Source organism: Larimichthys crocea, chromosome XIV (genome assembly GCF_000972845.2).
Source record: "Larimichthys crocea isolate SSNF chromosome XIV, L_crocea_2.0, whole genome shotgun sequence".
Classification (NCBI taxonomy): domain Eukaryota; kingdom Metazoa; phylum Chordata; class Actinopteri; family Sciaenidae; genus Larimichthys; species Larimichthys crocea.
The window spans coordinates 4,442,230-4,457,213 of NC_040024.1; the positions used below are offsets into that span (position 1 = coordinate 4,442,230).

The following is a 14,984-nucleotide window of genomic DNA, read 5'->3' on the forward strand; positions in this document are numbered from 1 at the left end:
CATAATGTGACTTTAAAGAAGTTTATTAACATCAGCTCTCTCACAAAACACCCCACGTACATTACAATCATTGTAGTCATTGTTATAATGATGTGCAGTGAAGTCAGCTCGGCTGCTTTGTCCAAACGATGGCATGCCTTTTGTCTTTTTTAAGCTGCGGTGATGACTCTGGGTAGAAACCACAGCTGGATAGACGGAGACTTGTGGGTTCAGTAAAGAAAGTAGCTGCCCTGATCTGCTCTCAGCTTCTAGTTCATTCTGGACACTTCTGGACGCCAACTGTTGCAAAACACCCACTGACAAAAATAGACTGCAAAGAGATGTAATCATAAAACTAACTGCAGGAGGGGGGAAAAAAAAGCAAAGATCAGACTTCACATTTTAAAGGCTTTTCAAGTTGTTTTATTTGTCTTTTTTTGTACAAAGAATTTCACAAAAATATTAAGAAACTGTTGCAGACACCACTGACGCCATAAAGCATAGGAGATCACATGACCAGAACAGTGCCACAGAGAAAAGAGAGAGAGAGAAAGGGACAGAGAGGAGGAAAAAAAAGATAGTAAACACTCTCCAAAACTCTCGAGTCTGTCGAATTACGTCCACCTTCTTTCGAATTCACTGAACACCGGAAAACACAAAAGCTCTCCCCTCGGCTGAAGGCTTCCCAGCCCAGTTAAGGTGCTGGGAATGGAAATACTGTGTGTGTTGTTTGAGAACTAATGCCCAGGCCCAGAAGAGGAAAACCTTTTAAAAGTCCAGGTTGACCTCTATTGCTGCCCCACCACGTCGCTCAATCCAAGCAACTAGATTGCTGTCACGAGAAAACACAGACTGAAGTGATTGTTTTTTTTTTTTCTTCTTTTTTTTCAATCCTCGATTTTTCACATACACTTTTTTTACAGTACGGTACAGTACAGACACTCTTTTGGGCATTTATCCTGTCTGTATTTGCAGTGAAGTATAAAAATATACACAATGTTTACAAAATAAACATAGTTCTCACTGTACATTTTGTCTGTTGGATGAAAGGTGCTTTGTCTTTAATCGGATCAAAAAACAAAACAACAGAATTTGAGTCTTTTGAGAGAAACTCGGCGGGTGCAGGATCCCAGAGAAACATTCAACAAGAAGAAAAGTCACAGATTAAACTCCCTTCTTTTCCTCGCGAGCTGATTCCTGAACAGGGGAGATGAAAACGTCAAGGAGGACACTGTGGTGAGGAACATCCATCTTTATATAAAGGCGCCTTTTTGCAACACATTCCCCTTTAAGTCCTCTCTGATTATCTTACAAGTTTAAATAAATATGTAGAGAACTACAAGAACGGGTGAAGGTTGAGGGAACAAAGTACTAGCTCACTCTCTAAAACTGAGTGTGGATGTCTTGGGTGTTTTCCAAGGCATTTTAATATGCAGCCATACATCAACATGCCTCGTTTGCTGTCATCAAACTTGATGAAGAATTACCCGGGCCAAGTGTCCTGCCTGACCTGTCAAACAATAAATGGAAGTCGTTATGATCAATGTGCACCGTGATGTCCCAGCGAATCCCAATTTTTAACATCGTTACACCCCGTGTGATGATGTTTTTGGGCACAGAGTTCTGGAAGGTGCACTTTTTTCTGCACAACAGCGTAGAAAGGTCATGATAGCGTCCGTTATCTTTGGCCACCTTCTTAGTGAGTCATGTGAGACTTTTCTCTCACAGCTTCTGAGGTCGCTCCCTCCTCCTCCTCCTCCGCTGCCGGCATGTCTTGGTTGCCGTCTTCTGTTTTGGCTCCTTTCTCTTCAACCTCCTCTTCTTCGTCCTCATCCTCTGGATGAGCTTCATCCATGGCTGTCTCCAAAAGGTTTTTCTTCCCCTTGTCGGCGCCCTCCTCCTGCCCTTTCAACACGTTGCACAGTTCCATCTCGTGGATCTCCACGTCGAACGGAGCTGTGGGAGGCACGAAGGGAGGAGACTTGCAGCCGGTACATCCCTGCGAGAAACCAGAGAGAAACAGATGGTTTAGTTTCTATGTTTTGTTGACTTGGTGAACCTTTTGTTGACTCATGGTTGAGTTGTGGTGTGCTTACAGAGATGTTGATGGCTCGGGGCAGGCGTCCTGTGCGTATCCAGGGGTGAACCTGGCTCAGCTCCCTCTTCTGATCCTCGGTGAAGCGCGGCTGGTGTTTCTGCATGCTCCTCAGGGCCTCACTGTCCTGTCGCAGCACAGTCTCCATGTCCCTGTTGTACAGGCACGAGGGAAAAGGGTCACTGAAAACCTGCCATCTGGCAACAAGCTGTCATACCTCGACTAGATGATGTTTAAGGTCTGACTTGAACTTATAATGGATATTTTTTTAATTCAAACTTGTTTCACATGCTTGATATCAACCTAAAAGTCAAAGTAACTCTGTCGTGTGGTGACATTTTGCCTGCCGTCTTACCTGACAGGCAGCTGATAGGTCATCATGACCTTGTCATCAGTGTTGGCCATCAGCAGCCAGATTGGGTCCTGCAGGACGCACTTGATGAACTGCTCCTCGCCGTCTCCTCGGGCGCTGCTGCTGCCACCTGCTGGCTGTTTGCGTAAATGGTCGTTCTCCGATGAGTCGATGCTGCCGAAGTACTTGCTGGTGTGGCTGCCCTGGCTGCTGCCTGGGGTGGACAGGGAAGTGAATTAATTGTGAGTAGACTCGTCAAGTATTAAACTGTGCGTTAGATTCAGTATTTGACTTGACTAGCTGAAGTTGTTCTCAGATTTTTGGTTGCTTAACAGAGGCGACATTACAATTTCTCTCCACTTGACGTCTCCTTATCCTGAGAGGACTAAATTACTAAAAAAATCAACTTACTAGTGCCACTGGTGCCAGAGGAGCTGCAGCCGTTGGAGCCAGAGCCTGAACCAGAGGACCTCGTCCCTGAGGATCCTGAACCAGAAGCAGCTGAGCCAGTGCCTGAGCGGGAGTCTTCCTGCAGCAGCAGATCCAGCAGGTCGCTGGAGGTCGACATGGCATCTTGGTTGGACTCGTTAGTTTCACCCTAAACGAGTAAAACAAATCTGAGTTTCTTTCATGTAATGAGTTTTGAAGCGTAACATCTGATCCTGAACGTCCGTGTACTTACGTTCTCATTCTCCTTGGAGGTATCATCGGAGTTCTCCTGATTGGCTGAGCTCTGTCCGCCTGCCGCGCCGCCCTGCGCGGTAGGCGTGGCTTGCTGTGATGCCGCCAGCGCCGTGGCAACCTCTAACCGGTTGCTTGGTGATTCCTCCAGTTGCAACAGGTTGAGCGGTGAGGAGCATCGGGACTGAAAGAGGGGGGACTCTGCGCCCTCGCGGTCAGCTGGTGTCTGACTGTAGGACTGTGGGGTGCTGCTACGAGACGGGGCGCAGGTGCCTGGAATGGGTAAGGGGTTGGAAACCATAGTGGGGATAGCGGCCGGGTTGGTGACGGGGTACGTGAAGTTCGGGTTGTAAAAGTGTCCGGGGGTGGGGGCGGGTTGAGGGATAGGCGCCCCCATCTGTGGAAACATGTAATTGGGCAGAACGAGGGCCATCATGGGTGGTACCATCTGGGTCGGGGGGAAACGTGACGGATCCGGGACCTGCTGGGGGAAAGGCTGTGCGAGCGGCGGGTAAACTGGGTAGATCGGAAGCATGCCAGGAGCGAACGGGGCGGCGGGAATGCTGGCCTGGGAGCCTACGGACGGCCAGGAGGAGGAGTTTGTTGGTGGGCCAAGAGGCATGTTGAGAGGCATGGGTGGTGCACTGCTTCTGGGGTCATGGCGGCTCCTGTTCAGGCCCAGAGAGCTGTGCTGGTCGGACGACTCCTGGTGCTTCAGTCTCTTACCGCCACGACCACGTCTGTGACCGTTGCTGCTTCCTGCGGCTGGGTAATCCCGAGAACAACGCACTCCTGGGAAAGAGGAGACGGATTTAAGAACTGTCAACAAATTCATGTGTAAATTATGCGCATTATTGTGTGTGTTAGACTGATGGGAGCAGCAGCGTGCACCTACCTCGTGACAGAGGGTTGGCAGCTGGGGTCTGGCATCGCAGGGTCGTCTGCGCCGTCTGATCGAAAACCCGCAGCTTGCTGAGGTCCTTGAAGCGGTCGAGGAACGCCTGCTCCTCCTGCTGGGTGTGGGCGGAGAGCACCTCCTTTGTCAGACCCATCCGGCCTCCTCCACCTCCACTTCTCCTGCTGTCCCTCTCTGGCTGAGCTGCTTGAGGGAGAGGAGGCGGCGGAGGGGGAGGTAGCGGCGGAGGGGTGACGGCTGTGGTAGCGGGTGGCGTCAGCCCGCTGGTGGGACGAGTTAGAGTCGTTGTAGGGGGAGCGAGGGTGGGAGTTGTAGGAGCCTCCTCCATGACGATGTCTGCGATAGAGGAATAAACATGGAGGGGTGTTACAGCGCTGAAGTGAGACGATGAAATTTTGGGAAGAAGAAATGACGTTCTTCTTCTGAGAAATGAAAAGTTAAATTCAAAAATACAGTTTTGTTTTGTTGCTACAGCGTGACTTGGTCTGATACGACCAGTCACTCATAATGTAAGCAAACGTAAGAGATATAGACAGTACTGTGTTAGTTTTACTGACTCTTTAGCTTCTGTATTTGAGGTACTGTTACAGATTATTCAGTAAAAGTAGTTCCACTTCAAAGAGATGAGTAAAAAAAGAGGAAACTGTGGAACACAATTTGGGTAAAGCAGCAGAAGAGAAGACATCCAGAAACTTAAAGAGAAAAGTCAAGGTGAGAAACAAAGGCATAAATCAGATTACCTGCAATCTGCACTTTTATCATGTGGTTACAGGTTTCTGCAAGATAATTCTTAAGACTTTTAAAGTAGTAAAAACACTTTGAGAGTCAGTTTTAACAGAGCAGCACAAGAGTGTTACAGGTCGACATAAATATAATAAATATAATAAGTAGGGCCCCGAAAGCTGCTGCGTAGCACGCGCTATGGGGTTCAGAGAGTGTGAGTGTTGATGTTGATGATCCCCACCTGACTCAGGAGGCTTCTTGTCTCCCACATGCACGATGGTGCTGCTGAAGCTACACTGGGACGTGACTGAGGCTACACTCTCTGCCTTTGCGGCCATGGTCAGGGGGGGCAGAGAAGGTGGTTCACCTACGAGGCTAACTGAACCACCTGCAGAGACAACAAGTTCAACATGATCAGTTGCAGTCATGATCGTATAGCGGCCAGACAAGCACAGACAGACACACGAACAAGCATGGTAATCTAATCTCTCTCAGAAGGATGCTGCGGAAGAAAAATCCATATTCAACAAGAATCAGCATTTTTGTTGGTAAATACGTGGATCAGATATTCTTCCCAGGAACATCTACAGCTACAACTACATAATGGGCCAAACCAGTTCTAGGTAATCTTAAAAAGTACCTTTGTTGTTGCCACTGGCCTCCTGTTTGTCGTCATCGGACGTGGAGGTGCAAGAGGAGGAGCCGCACTTCCTTTTGACCGTGTTAGGAATGTTACAGCTGTCCAAGTACCTGCGTGGAGTCAGAGCGTTGTGGGATGAGTAACGAATAACCAATTAATGATGAGATAGAATAGCTTTAAGTGTGCGCACACACACACACACACCTTATGATGCTGTCCAGACAGTTGATCTGCTGGTAGGAGTAGCCAGTAGGCGCCTCCTTCTGTACGAGCGGTGCTGGGACCAAAGCTTTGGGTGGTTTCGTCAGGTCAGCTATCAAACCTCTGATTGGGTCACTGGTGACGGCTCTGATGTTTGTTGGGCCTGGATGAAGAGTAGAGAGGAACAGGTGATTTTTAGACGATGTTGTGTTCACGACAGCATCCATAGAACTGTTGGAAATTCTTTTTATCTTACCTGTGCTTGTGTTTTTTCTGGGCGGTGGCCGGTTACGGGATTCGATAAACATCTGCTGTCCGTTAGTTTTGACCATGTGAACGTCTTTGCAGATCTGCTGGAACGTCATCTGGAAAAATAAGAGCATCGGACTCGTTAAACAGACGATATTTGAAGTGTGACTGTCAAAAATGGTCGTGGTTTGCTTGGTAGCCACTTGTTGCTTAGACTCACCGGTTTGTGCAAAGCGACCGCAGCGGCGGCCTTGTCCATCGCAGGGCCATTGCTGTCGCTTGACGAGGTGGCGGAGGCACTGAGGTGCTGTTGGTGCGAACGGCGTGAGCCCCGCGAGCCGCTGGACCCGAGCGAGCTGTAGCCCTGAGAGCCGCCGCTGTGCACCGGCTGCACCAGGACCCGGTGGATCTGTTCGCTCAGCTGGACAACGTCGGGCGTGGTGACCCGACTCTTGCAGCCCGGCGGCATCGTGAACACATCCTCGTTTAGAGGGCTCCTGGAGACGGACGGGGGATAATGTCAGAGCATTGCTACGCAAACACCCCTTTAACTTACATAATTTAAAACATTTTAGAAGTAGTGCTCGGGCACGGTTTCTCTTTCACTGAGGACATTTATCTTACGTTCTGACTTTGTGGCGCCCGACGATGAATGCCACCTTCCGGCTCCAGGGGTTGACGAAAGAAGACCAGCTGGTGTCGATGGTCAGATATTCCCCGTTGCGTGCGCACATCCTCAGGGGTGAATATTCAAACGGCTGCCCTGCAAACTGAAAGACTGAAGGGAGACAACAGTGCAGACACGTATTAGAAAGTTCAGTTCATACGGAAGATACGAAAGAGAGAGAAAGAAATCAATATAGAAAGAGACGTTTTCCCGGTACGTGACGTATGCAGTTCAGTGCTGAATAGACTCACTCTTCTCATGTATAGCCACCATCATGGGCCTGTCTTCAGGGTGGATGTAGAGCAGGGTGGGGGTTCCCACCAAGTCCTGAGGCAGGTAGCCTAACAATGGCACTGCCCTGCAAACACAAGATATTAGACATCAGCAGCGTGTTTATTATTGCTCTGAATAAATCAACTAAATGATCAGTAGCAGATACAAAACGCTGCTGTGACCGGCCTATCAGAGTGACTGACCTCTCGTCTACTTCCTGGAAGAGGCAGCTGGGCGTGTGACTGGTGGTGAAGATCCTCTTGTCTGGAGGGATGCGAGGAGCTGAGGCGACACAGATGAAGAGCATGTTTAGAGGACAGACTGAGTGAGAAGTTCAAAACGACAATCTGTACAGAGGATAATGGTTGATTTGCAATTCTGAAAGGCGTCCAATCGTTTTGTTGCTCATGATATGATCCATATTCAGAGGAGTCTGTCTCTCGACTCGCACACAGATCATCTAGTACTGTACGCTCATTCAAGTCTATTAATATAATACATAAATCATGTAAGAAAGAAAGTCAAAACAAGACGAAAACAATGAAAAACTATCAGAAAAAGTAGATGTGATGCCCGGGGTTACTCTGACATAACATTATCAACGCTGCACAGCCACAACAAAAAACACAAGGAGGAGCTCTGCACTGGCTTCACTGATTCTCTGTAATCATAATAACTGATTACTCCACCTCATTAATGTCGACATAATCCTGGATATTTTCTCCTCAAGTCAAGATGAACCCTACATGATGTCGCCGACTCTCTGAGGTGTTCTAACCCAGTGAGCTTGATGTTACGTGTGCCTTGACTGCTCGCATACATGCAGACGCAGTAAAGTGATAAATAAATACCTTCGTATCCAGAGTGGACCCTCTCCGCGATGAGCAGGCAGCAGGGTTGAGGCTCGGCGGCGTCCGAGTCTGTGATGGTGAGCTGGTAGGGCGTGAGGCGGAAGGGGTAGTAGCGCATCTCGCCGCCCTGCGTCCGGTCGGCACTGATTCGACAGAACATGGACTTCTCTTGAGTGCAGTCGACTGGAGGAGAAGCTGGGAGGAAAGTTGAAGAGAGCGTTACACGATTTTTCCTGATTGGATTCAGCAGTATTTTCTGTCACAAATCATTTAGGATCACGCTCCTGGGATCTGACTTTCTCCAACACTAAATCTCAACCTTTTTTACCCCCCTAACTCTTTCCCTCTGTCTCGACTCACCAGATCCGATGCAGGATGCCCAGGGTGGCAGGCGGCAGGGTGCCGTGCCGCTGTAGAAGGTGCTGACGTCCTGCGGGGCCAAGAGCTCGGAAAACACGGTCCCCTGGAGACACTCGGGCTTACAGCGGAGCACGGACGAACCTTGGGGTGATACGTACACGACCCTGCCTGACAGGAACGACACGGCCATGGAGAACGTGTCCTGAAGAAAAGCAAAACAGAAGACGGATTTAAAAACATCTCTATGGTTGTACTTGGCTGCTCGGGTTTTTATTTAATTAAGAAAGTGTGACGAAAGCTGTTTGTGAACACAAGCCAAGCAGAAGTTCTTATAAAAAGAAGGTTTTCAAATCCAACAAAAGCAGATGGATCAGATCTCTGGGTCTTTTTTTAGGGGGTACTTTTTAACTAAGTGCTTTATTCACTAATAGCAGGAGAAGAAGAAAGTACATCTGTGCTCTCTCTCTCTGCAGTCCAAGTCCATTATTTTGAAAAATATACAACAAAACAAGCAGCAGCAGCACACTGTGCGAGAGGCTTTTATCACCAAAGAGGTGGTTCAGATTAAATGTACTGTAAGAGCTGCAGTTATTTCAGGATCTGATGGGTAAAATTATTTCTCTACAGGTCACGACAAAGCTCGCAGCGAAGCTAACGGCAGCATCGATTAATCAGAATCAATGCGTTTATGAGTACGTTGTAAATCTTGTGACTGAACCGATGTTCGGTTACATTTTATCCCTGAGGGCAGAGAGAGGTAATAAAATGATATCGTTCATGGCTCACTAGCTGCAGTAATAAGACACTTTTCTGAAAAAAAACAAAACATCAAAAGCAAGAACATTTTGTGGTGGTTTTAAGAAGGGGAGTGGATGAGTGTATGAACTCACTGTGTTTTTCAGGGTGTATTCTGACGTGATGTTGTCGAGCTCTTCAATCGTGAAGGCGGACAAGTCCAGACTGCAGCCGTGACACTCCTCTACACTCCACTGATGGTAATACTCCTTGTTGGCTGGAATCAATAAATGAGTCACGGTGTGAATATTATTATGAACATAATGACATACTGCAGTAAACATATTATATAAAAAGATCTGAACAAAAGCCCCCCCCCTTACCTCGGACTTGTTTGACACATTGAAGTGCGTATTTGAGTGCATTCAACGTGCTGGAGTGACCCTTGGCCTTGCGCTCAGTCGGTAGACGCAGCTTCAGCTCCTTGATGGCCTTCATGAGCTCTTTCTGGGTCTGGACCCTCGCCGACTGGTCGCTGCTGCAGCCAGACGTGGAGGGGGGGTCGTGCTCCGAGCTTGTAGACAGCAGGCTGTAGGCCAGGGAGCCGCTGGGAGGGGAGAGGCTCTGGGAGTTGGAGCTGGGGGAAGGAGGAGCGGTTAAGATTACAGTCGGAGCTTGTGCTGACACGCGTGCAGCACAATAAAAAATCTGTAACAGTTCAGTCGTCGTCAATCTTCTCTTACCTCTTGTTGCTCTCTGTGGTTTCCAGCATCATGCCCGAGTCCTTGCCGTTGGACGAGCTGTGGGAGCTGTGCGTGGACTGGCGCCCATGTGACCTGTTCTCCCTCTCCATGCCGCCTTCGCTCTCCCTCTCGCCCGAGTCGTTCCCGCTGGACAGTCCGTCCATGTCGTCCGAGTTGGGCCCCCTTCGGTCTCCGGACGAACTTCCGGATCCCGACCCTCCGCTCGGAGACGAGCCGCCTCCAGATCCGCTCCGTTGCTGCTGAGCGCCGACATTGGCACCTTGCTGACCGCCGCTGGTTTTTGGAGAGTTTAACCCTTCGGACTCTGCTTCCTGGTCATTGTCTTTCTCGCCGGCCCTCGCCACTCGCCCCCGAGTGCTGCTGCTGGGCGTTGATTTAGGGTTGTCATAACTCATACTAGAGTAGGATGAGGCTGATACAGCTTGATTCACGTGTCAGCCAGGAAAACAGGAAAAACTCTGATTTAAGTGGGATTACTAAGTATGCACAGGTGAATCATAGTGGCCTGTTGTGTGTTGAAAGAGAAACTCATTGTTTTTCTTGCAAAAAAAAAAAGTGAAATTAAAGAAGTTTGGGCTGGGAGCCCGTCGATGAGGGTGTTTTAAAGAGTGCAGCTTTTGGCTGTAAATATGTCACAAATGACCGAAAAGCAACGTCTGCGTCTCCAAAAAAAAAGCAGCAATTATCTCGAGAAGAAGTGTCAGAGCTCGGAGTGATGCAGACAGGAGATGGTTTTCTGCTCGTGAAACAGCTTTGGCATAAGTGCTCCGACAGATGGGACGAGAGATTGTGAGGGAGAGTGAGAAAAACAGCTCTCGGTGAAGAGAAATCTCTTCACTCCGTATCTGGTCTTCTTGCCTCTTCAGATATGTGTCGCTCCAAGTGCTAACGGCCACCTGAGATGACAGAAAAGAGAGAGAGAGAGATTCAAGAACACTTGTTTTTGCCAGCATCTCCCAAGGACTACAGCTATGAGGAGACAAAAAAAGAAATGCTTATCATCGCTTTATCGCATCGGCCTCCAAGGGCAACTTGGATATGGCCGTGAGAGGTCTTCGCCGCCTTGTGCGCTGAATGTTAGTCAGATGTGCGTGCGGTTGTCGAGCACCCAGCTGTTAGCCCTTTTCCCCAGATTATCCCCAGAAAACAATCACCTCATCTCGAGAACAGGCTGGCAATAATCTTCAAGTGCGTACGCATGCATCTGAATATAGAGCAGGTGAACATGCGCTAATTACTTGGGACATTTGTTAGTCGTCACTGCTAAGTCCCCGTTTTACCCCGGGGGACGGGCGAAACAAACAGAACACACAGAAGGACGGGACAAAGCTCTCCAGAGGGTGGTTATAAATTAAGGTTCGTTTGTGAATAGTAGCTCGGAGTTTATATGTGGCCACCACCTACGCAAGTAAAAGTCTAGTGCTATTTATTCTTTGGGCATGGGAGACACCTTTTAATCCTTTAAGCCCTGGAGACGCAACCAGGAGAAGACACAGTCCAGTCCTCAGTCGTCAATCCGTCCCTGCAGCCCTCTTTACCTGAGTCCCTCATGCTTTTGATGCAGAATTTGCTCAGGACGGGTTTAGCCGCCCTCCTGTCCTGACGCAACAACCCCTATAAGACATGAGCGGACAAGTTCAGAGTGTCCACCAGGATAAAAAGACAAATGTAACCCATCGCACAGAAATTCTGAAAGAAGCTGCAGGAAGTTCAACAGATCCATGTGAAGCTGCATCAATGGGAGCAGGCCGCGCCTCGCTGCCAATCGTGAAATGCTAATCAGCATTACGGTCAGACAGATGATGCACACACACTCACATGACGAGCTGTGTGTGCCGCGGTCGAACTGCGATTATCATATGGGAATATGCAAGCAGGGCGTCGAGTGGGCGTCGAGGCAGGTGGCGGCGATGCACACTTCCACGGGCGATGGCAACGGCACATGGCCTGCGCTCGGGGTAGTAGAGCACCTGGATGTGCACTTGTCAAGCATGCATTGGGTGACAAACCGCAGACACAGTAATGTGTTTCCACCCATACGGGCGCACACACATGTAAACGTGTAACCGCCATGCATGAAGTGTCGAGGTCAGGTTTGAGCTGTGAGGTAACAGTGCTGAGTAACCCGCTCAGATTATTCACAAGAAATGCACTCAGCAAGACCGATCTCCGATTATGTAAGATAATGTCTACCTCGATGGGAAAGCGTTTGGAAAATGACTCGCCGACTCCGAGATGTCGAGCTGCCTTTACTTTACTCTTCAGTTCAGCTTGCACGACTCACTGTGATACTTCGTGTCGCCGTCTGTAACTGATTTCCAAACAGCAACATGTTGCACAAAAATCAAGAAAAGGTCAAGTGAGTCACGTGTGAGGGTGACACAGAGGCGAAACATTCGTCGTGGAGGTCTGCTGCTTGTCTGCACATATTTAATTACTCGTCCATCCTGCTAAAATTTTCACTCAATCTCAAGTTCACTTGGCCGATAAGATAAGAATGCAAGGTTGTTCTTCCTGTTTCGGTTTGATCTCCTTGAAGGACTGAATTCACTTTTCCTGATGGTTTGCACCACTGGCCGATTCATACACAGACACAGCTCGGTTAAAAATACAGCGGTGTGTCATCGCCTTGGCTTTGTACACTAACTATCTAGAAAATGCAGCATCACCCTCAGCAGAATAACTTGTTTTTTAAGCAAATATTCTCTACTTTTAGTTTGTCACAGTGAGGATTTGCTGCGTTTCATGCTTTAATATCAGTGTGGGCTGAATATTTTTAAGTTTCAAGCACTAAAAAAAGACATCTGAGTTGTAACCTTCGACTTCTATCGGGCTGGTTTCACTACTTTCTGACATTTTTAGAGACCAAACAAGTTCAATAAATAATCAAACTGGCTCTCCGCTGCAGCTCTGTTCATTATTTATGTATTACCTACATCAGGAGTGTGCTATCGCTTCCTCGTTTAGAGTTGAGCGCGGGACAGTTTTACCTTCGGTGTGATGAAGCGCCTCGCCCTCGGGTTAAAAGTGGACGATAACTTCATGTGCGCAGTCTCCAGGCCGATGGCATCACTGCAGTTTATATTACATGTTTATTAACCAATTTAATCACTTGTACTCACATCCACCTTACTACTGTTTATACTACATATATATTTATTTTTGGTACTGACACACTATATATCTTAATTAGCCCACACCGTAACTACACCCATAATTACATTTATACTGCAATTGCTGTGGCTACACCAGATGTAATATCTTAGTGTATTAATTTCACTCTAATAACATAATTAATAATAATAATAAAGTTGAATCTAATCTAATAAATGAGGAGTTGGACAACTGTCTGCCGAGTGAGGATTGTTATGACATAACAACATTGAAATATGTCCCCCACATCTATAACGGTTCATAACACAAAGCTGTTTTTAGAACAGTCGAGCCTTTCTAAGTGAAACAGCACACAAGAGAAGAAACTGCCGTTACAACATCTCACTTGTTGGTCTGATAAATCCCTCTTTTGTTCGCCAGGCACCGAAGAAAACCTATAAACTATATTTGGCTGCTGACATGCACAGATCAATAACTGACCACAAAGCAACAGATAAATGAGTTGTTTTCAAGATGGGGAAAAAAAGCACAGCTCACTGGTGGTTGCCCCTCCTTAAATGTGAATATTTGTCAATTTTCCTGAATATTTGGCCATTTTTTATTGATTTTCTGACATTTCATAGACTAGATAGCTGAACCAACCATCAAAATAATCATTACTGCAGCTCCAGGTGCTGTCAATGTAATCTGACATGACAGTCTTTGTTTATATTGTGTTGTAATACAACATGGAGCACAGGGCATGAAGCATGTCTGTGTAAAAGTTGTAGTAAGTAGATAAACTCTTTTTTTTTTTTACAATAACGACCACAATCTGCACAGAAATACACGTAAAATAAATTATAATTGTACTTGTAGTCACAAAAGACACCAAAAAAAATAAATAAATAAAAGAAGCATTAAACACTTCCCTACTGCATTGTGCAGACGGAGGCTGCAGGCGTGGCTCCGTGCGTGAACATGTGTGAACTTCTGCGCTTCACTCCGCCACAAAACACCCCGCATCACGACATGTTTGTATCACTCAGTGACAAAAAGTAGTACCGTTTTAAATCATGCGGCCTGATCTGTCCATATTACACACCTCTCTCTCTCTCTCTCTCTCTCTCTCTCTCTCTCTCTCTCCTGTGTACATGCGGCACGTGTACGAGGTGCGCGGCGGTGTTTTCCGCAAGCCTCGCCGGCTGCTGATTGGTCGGCGCTGCGGACCAATCAGAGAGCGCGCCACCTAAAGGCTTGCGACAAGGGAGGAGCTGACTGCCAGACACTGGTCTCAGCTCCGCCTCGGGGCTTGCAGGTTTAACTACAGAGGGCGATGTGCAGACCCGCGGACTGATTCACGACCAGTGTCTGTGGCACACCGGGTACTGTACATGATGTACGTTTGAGCATGCATGAGCTGGGTGCACTTCTTCAGCACCACTGACACATGACTTGTCAGAGTAGTACAAATTACATAACAGTAAGTTATTGTACTGTTACAAACAAATGCGTGCACACATCACACATTGTATCTAAATATAGAGCTTCTTTGAGATTAAATATCTAATCATTTATAGACATTTTTAAATATTATTTAAACCTAATCCTAAAAAAATTTAATTGATTTTAATTGAATTAGACTTAGATGGTACATCTAGTAAAATCTTCACAGAACTAAAACTTTCACATGAAAATGGAGTAACAGTCTGTTAGATTATCTGCATACCCGCAAACACCCCCCGTTTTGCTCCACTGCTGCTGAGCCACATTGTTCATAATCTTCCAAGTGGGTTATTGTAACAGAAAGTAGGAAAGCTCTGCAGCTTGCATGTGACCACACACACACACACACACACACACACCCGGCCTGATCTAATTATTGCTACTTGCTGGATTTTCTGGATTTTTCGTGTGCGCAATATTCGCCAACTTCCCGTTTCGCTGTATGTAGATGTTCTGTTGTCGACAGATTGGCAGCACTAGTGATAGTATAAAGAATGGATGTTGTGTCTGTGGCCACCTCACGGCTAGTCTAAAAATGGGCAAAGATGTGAATCATTGGTAGCCCTGACCAAAAAAAAAGCCATCTGTAACGCCACCTACCTGTCAATCAAAGCGGTCACACTGTTAATTATACATAACTTTAAGAATTAATATAATTTGGATGTCATGAACAGGGAAATTATCTATAGAGACCAAAACATTTTTTTGTACCAGGCTGTAAACATGTTTATTTCTGCTGTGAAGTTGGACATTTTAACATGGGGACTTATGGAGACTGACTCGTTCTGTAGCCAGCCTCAAGTGGACGTTTGAGGAACTGCATTTCTACACTGGCTTCACTTCGCAGCCACAGAGGTTGCCACTTGGTTGGCAGGTGGCTCGTTTAATGTTTTGGCTGA

The 14,984-nt window shown here is 47.2% G+C and overlaps 1 protein-coding gene across 2 annotated transcripts in view; it reads right to left on the reverse strand.

The window, feature by feature from the left end:
• Positions 1-379: 379 nt before the first annotated feature.
• Positions 380-14,984, reverse strand: part of per1b (period circadian clock 1b) — a 20,251-nt gene continuing 5,646 nt past the window's right edge. The window contains exons 2-20 of one of the 2 annotated variants that reach the window (XM_027287778.1): positions 9,466-10,382; positions 9,106-9,359; positions 8,878-8,999; positions 7,988-8,189; positions 7,628-7,822; positions 6,980-7,058; positions 6,755-6,861; positions 6,461-6,614; positions 6,057-6,333; positions 5,844-5,952; positions 5,591-5,750; positions 5,387-5,496; positions 4,988-5,134; positions 4,003-4,359; positions 3,109-3,899; positions 2,838-3,024; positions 2,430-2,640; positions 2,076-2,226; positions 380-1,978 (exon numbers count right to left, since the gene is read on the reverse strand). In XM_027287778.1, the coding sequence (XP_027143579.1) occupies positions 1,676-1,978; positions 2,076-2,226; positions 2,430-2,640; positions 2,838-3,024; positions 3,109-3,899; positions 4,003-4,359; positions 4,988-5,134; positions 5,387-5,496; positions 5,591-5,750; positions 5,844-5,952; positions 6,057-6,333; positions 6,461-6,614; positions 6,755-6,861; positions 6,980-7,058; positions 7,628-7,822; positions 7,988-8,189; positions 8,878-8,999; positions 9,106-9,359; positions 9,466-9,881 (4,332 nt within the window). In that variant the 5' untranslated portion in view covers positions 9,882-10,382 and the 3' untranslated portion in view covers positions 380-1,675. The remainder of the gene's footprint in view (positions 1,979-2,075; positions 2,227-2,429; positions 2,641-2,837; positions 3,025-3,108; positions 3,900-4,002; positions 4,360-4,987; positions 5,135-5,386; positions 5,497-5,590; positions 5,751-5,843; positions 5,953-6,056; positions 6,334-6,460; positions 6,615-6,754; positions 6,862-6,979; positions 7,059-7,627; positions 7,823-7,987; positions 8,190-8,877; positions 9,000-9,105; positions 9,360-9,465; positions 10,383-14,984) is intronic. The other variant, XM_027287779.1, reaches the window with a different exon arrangement.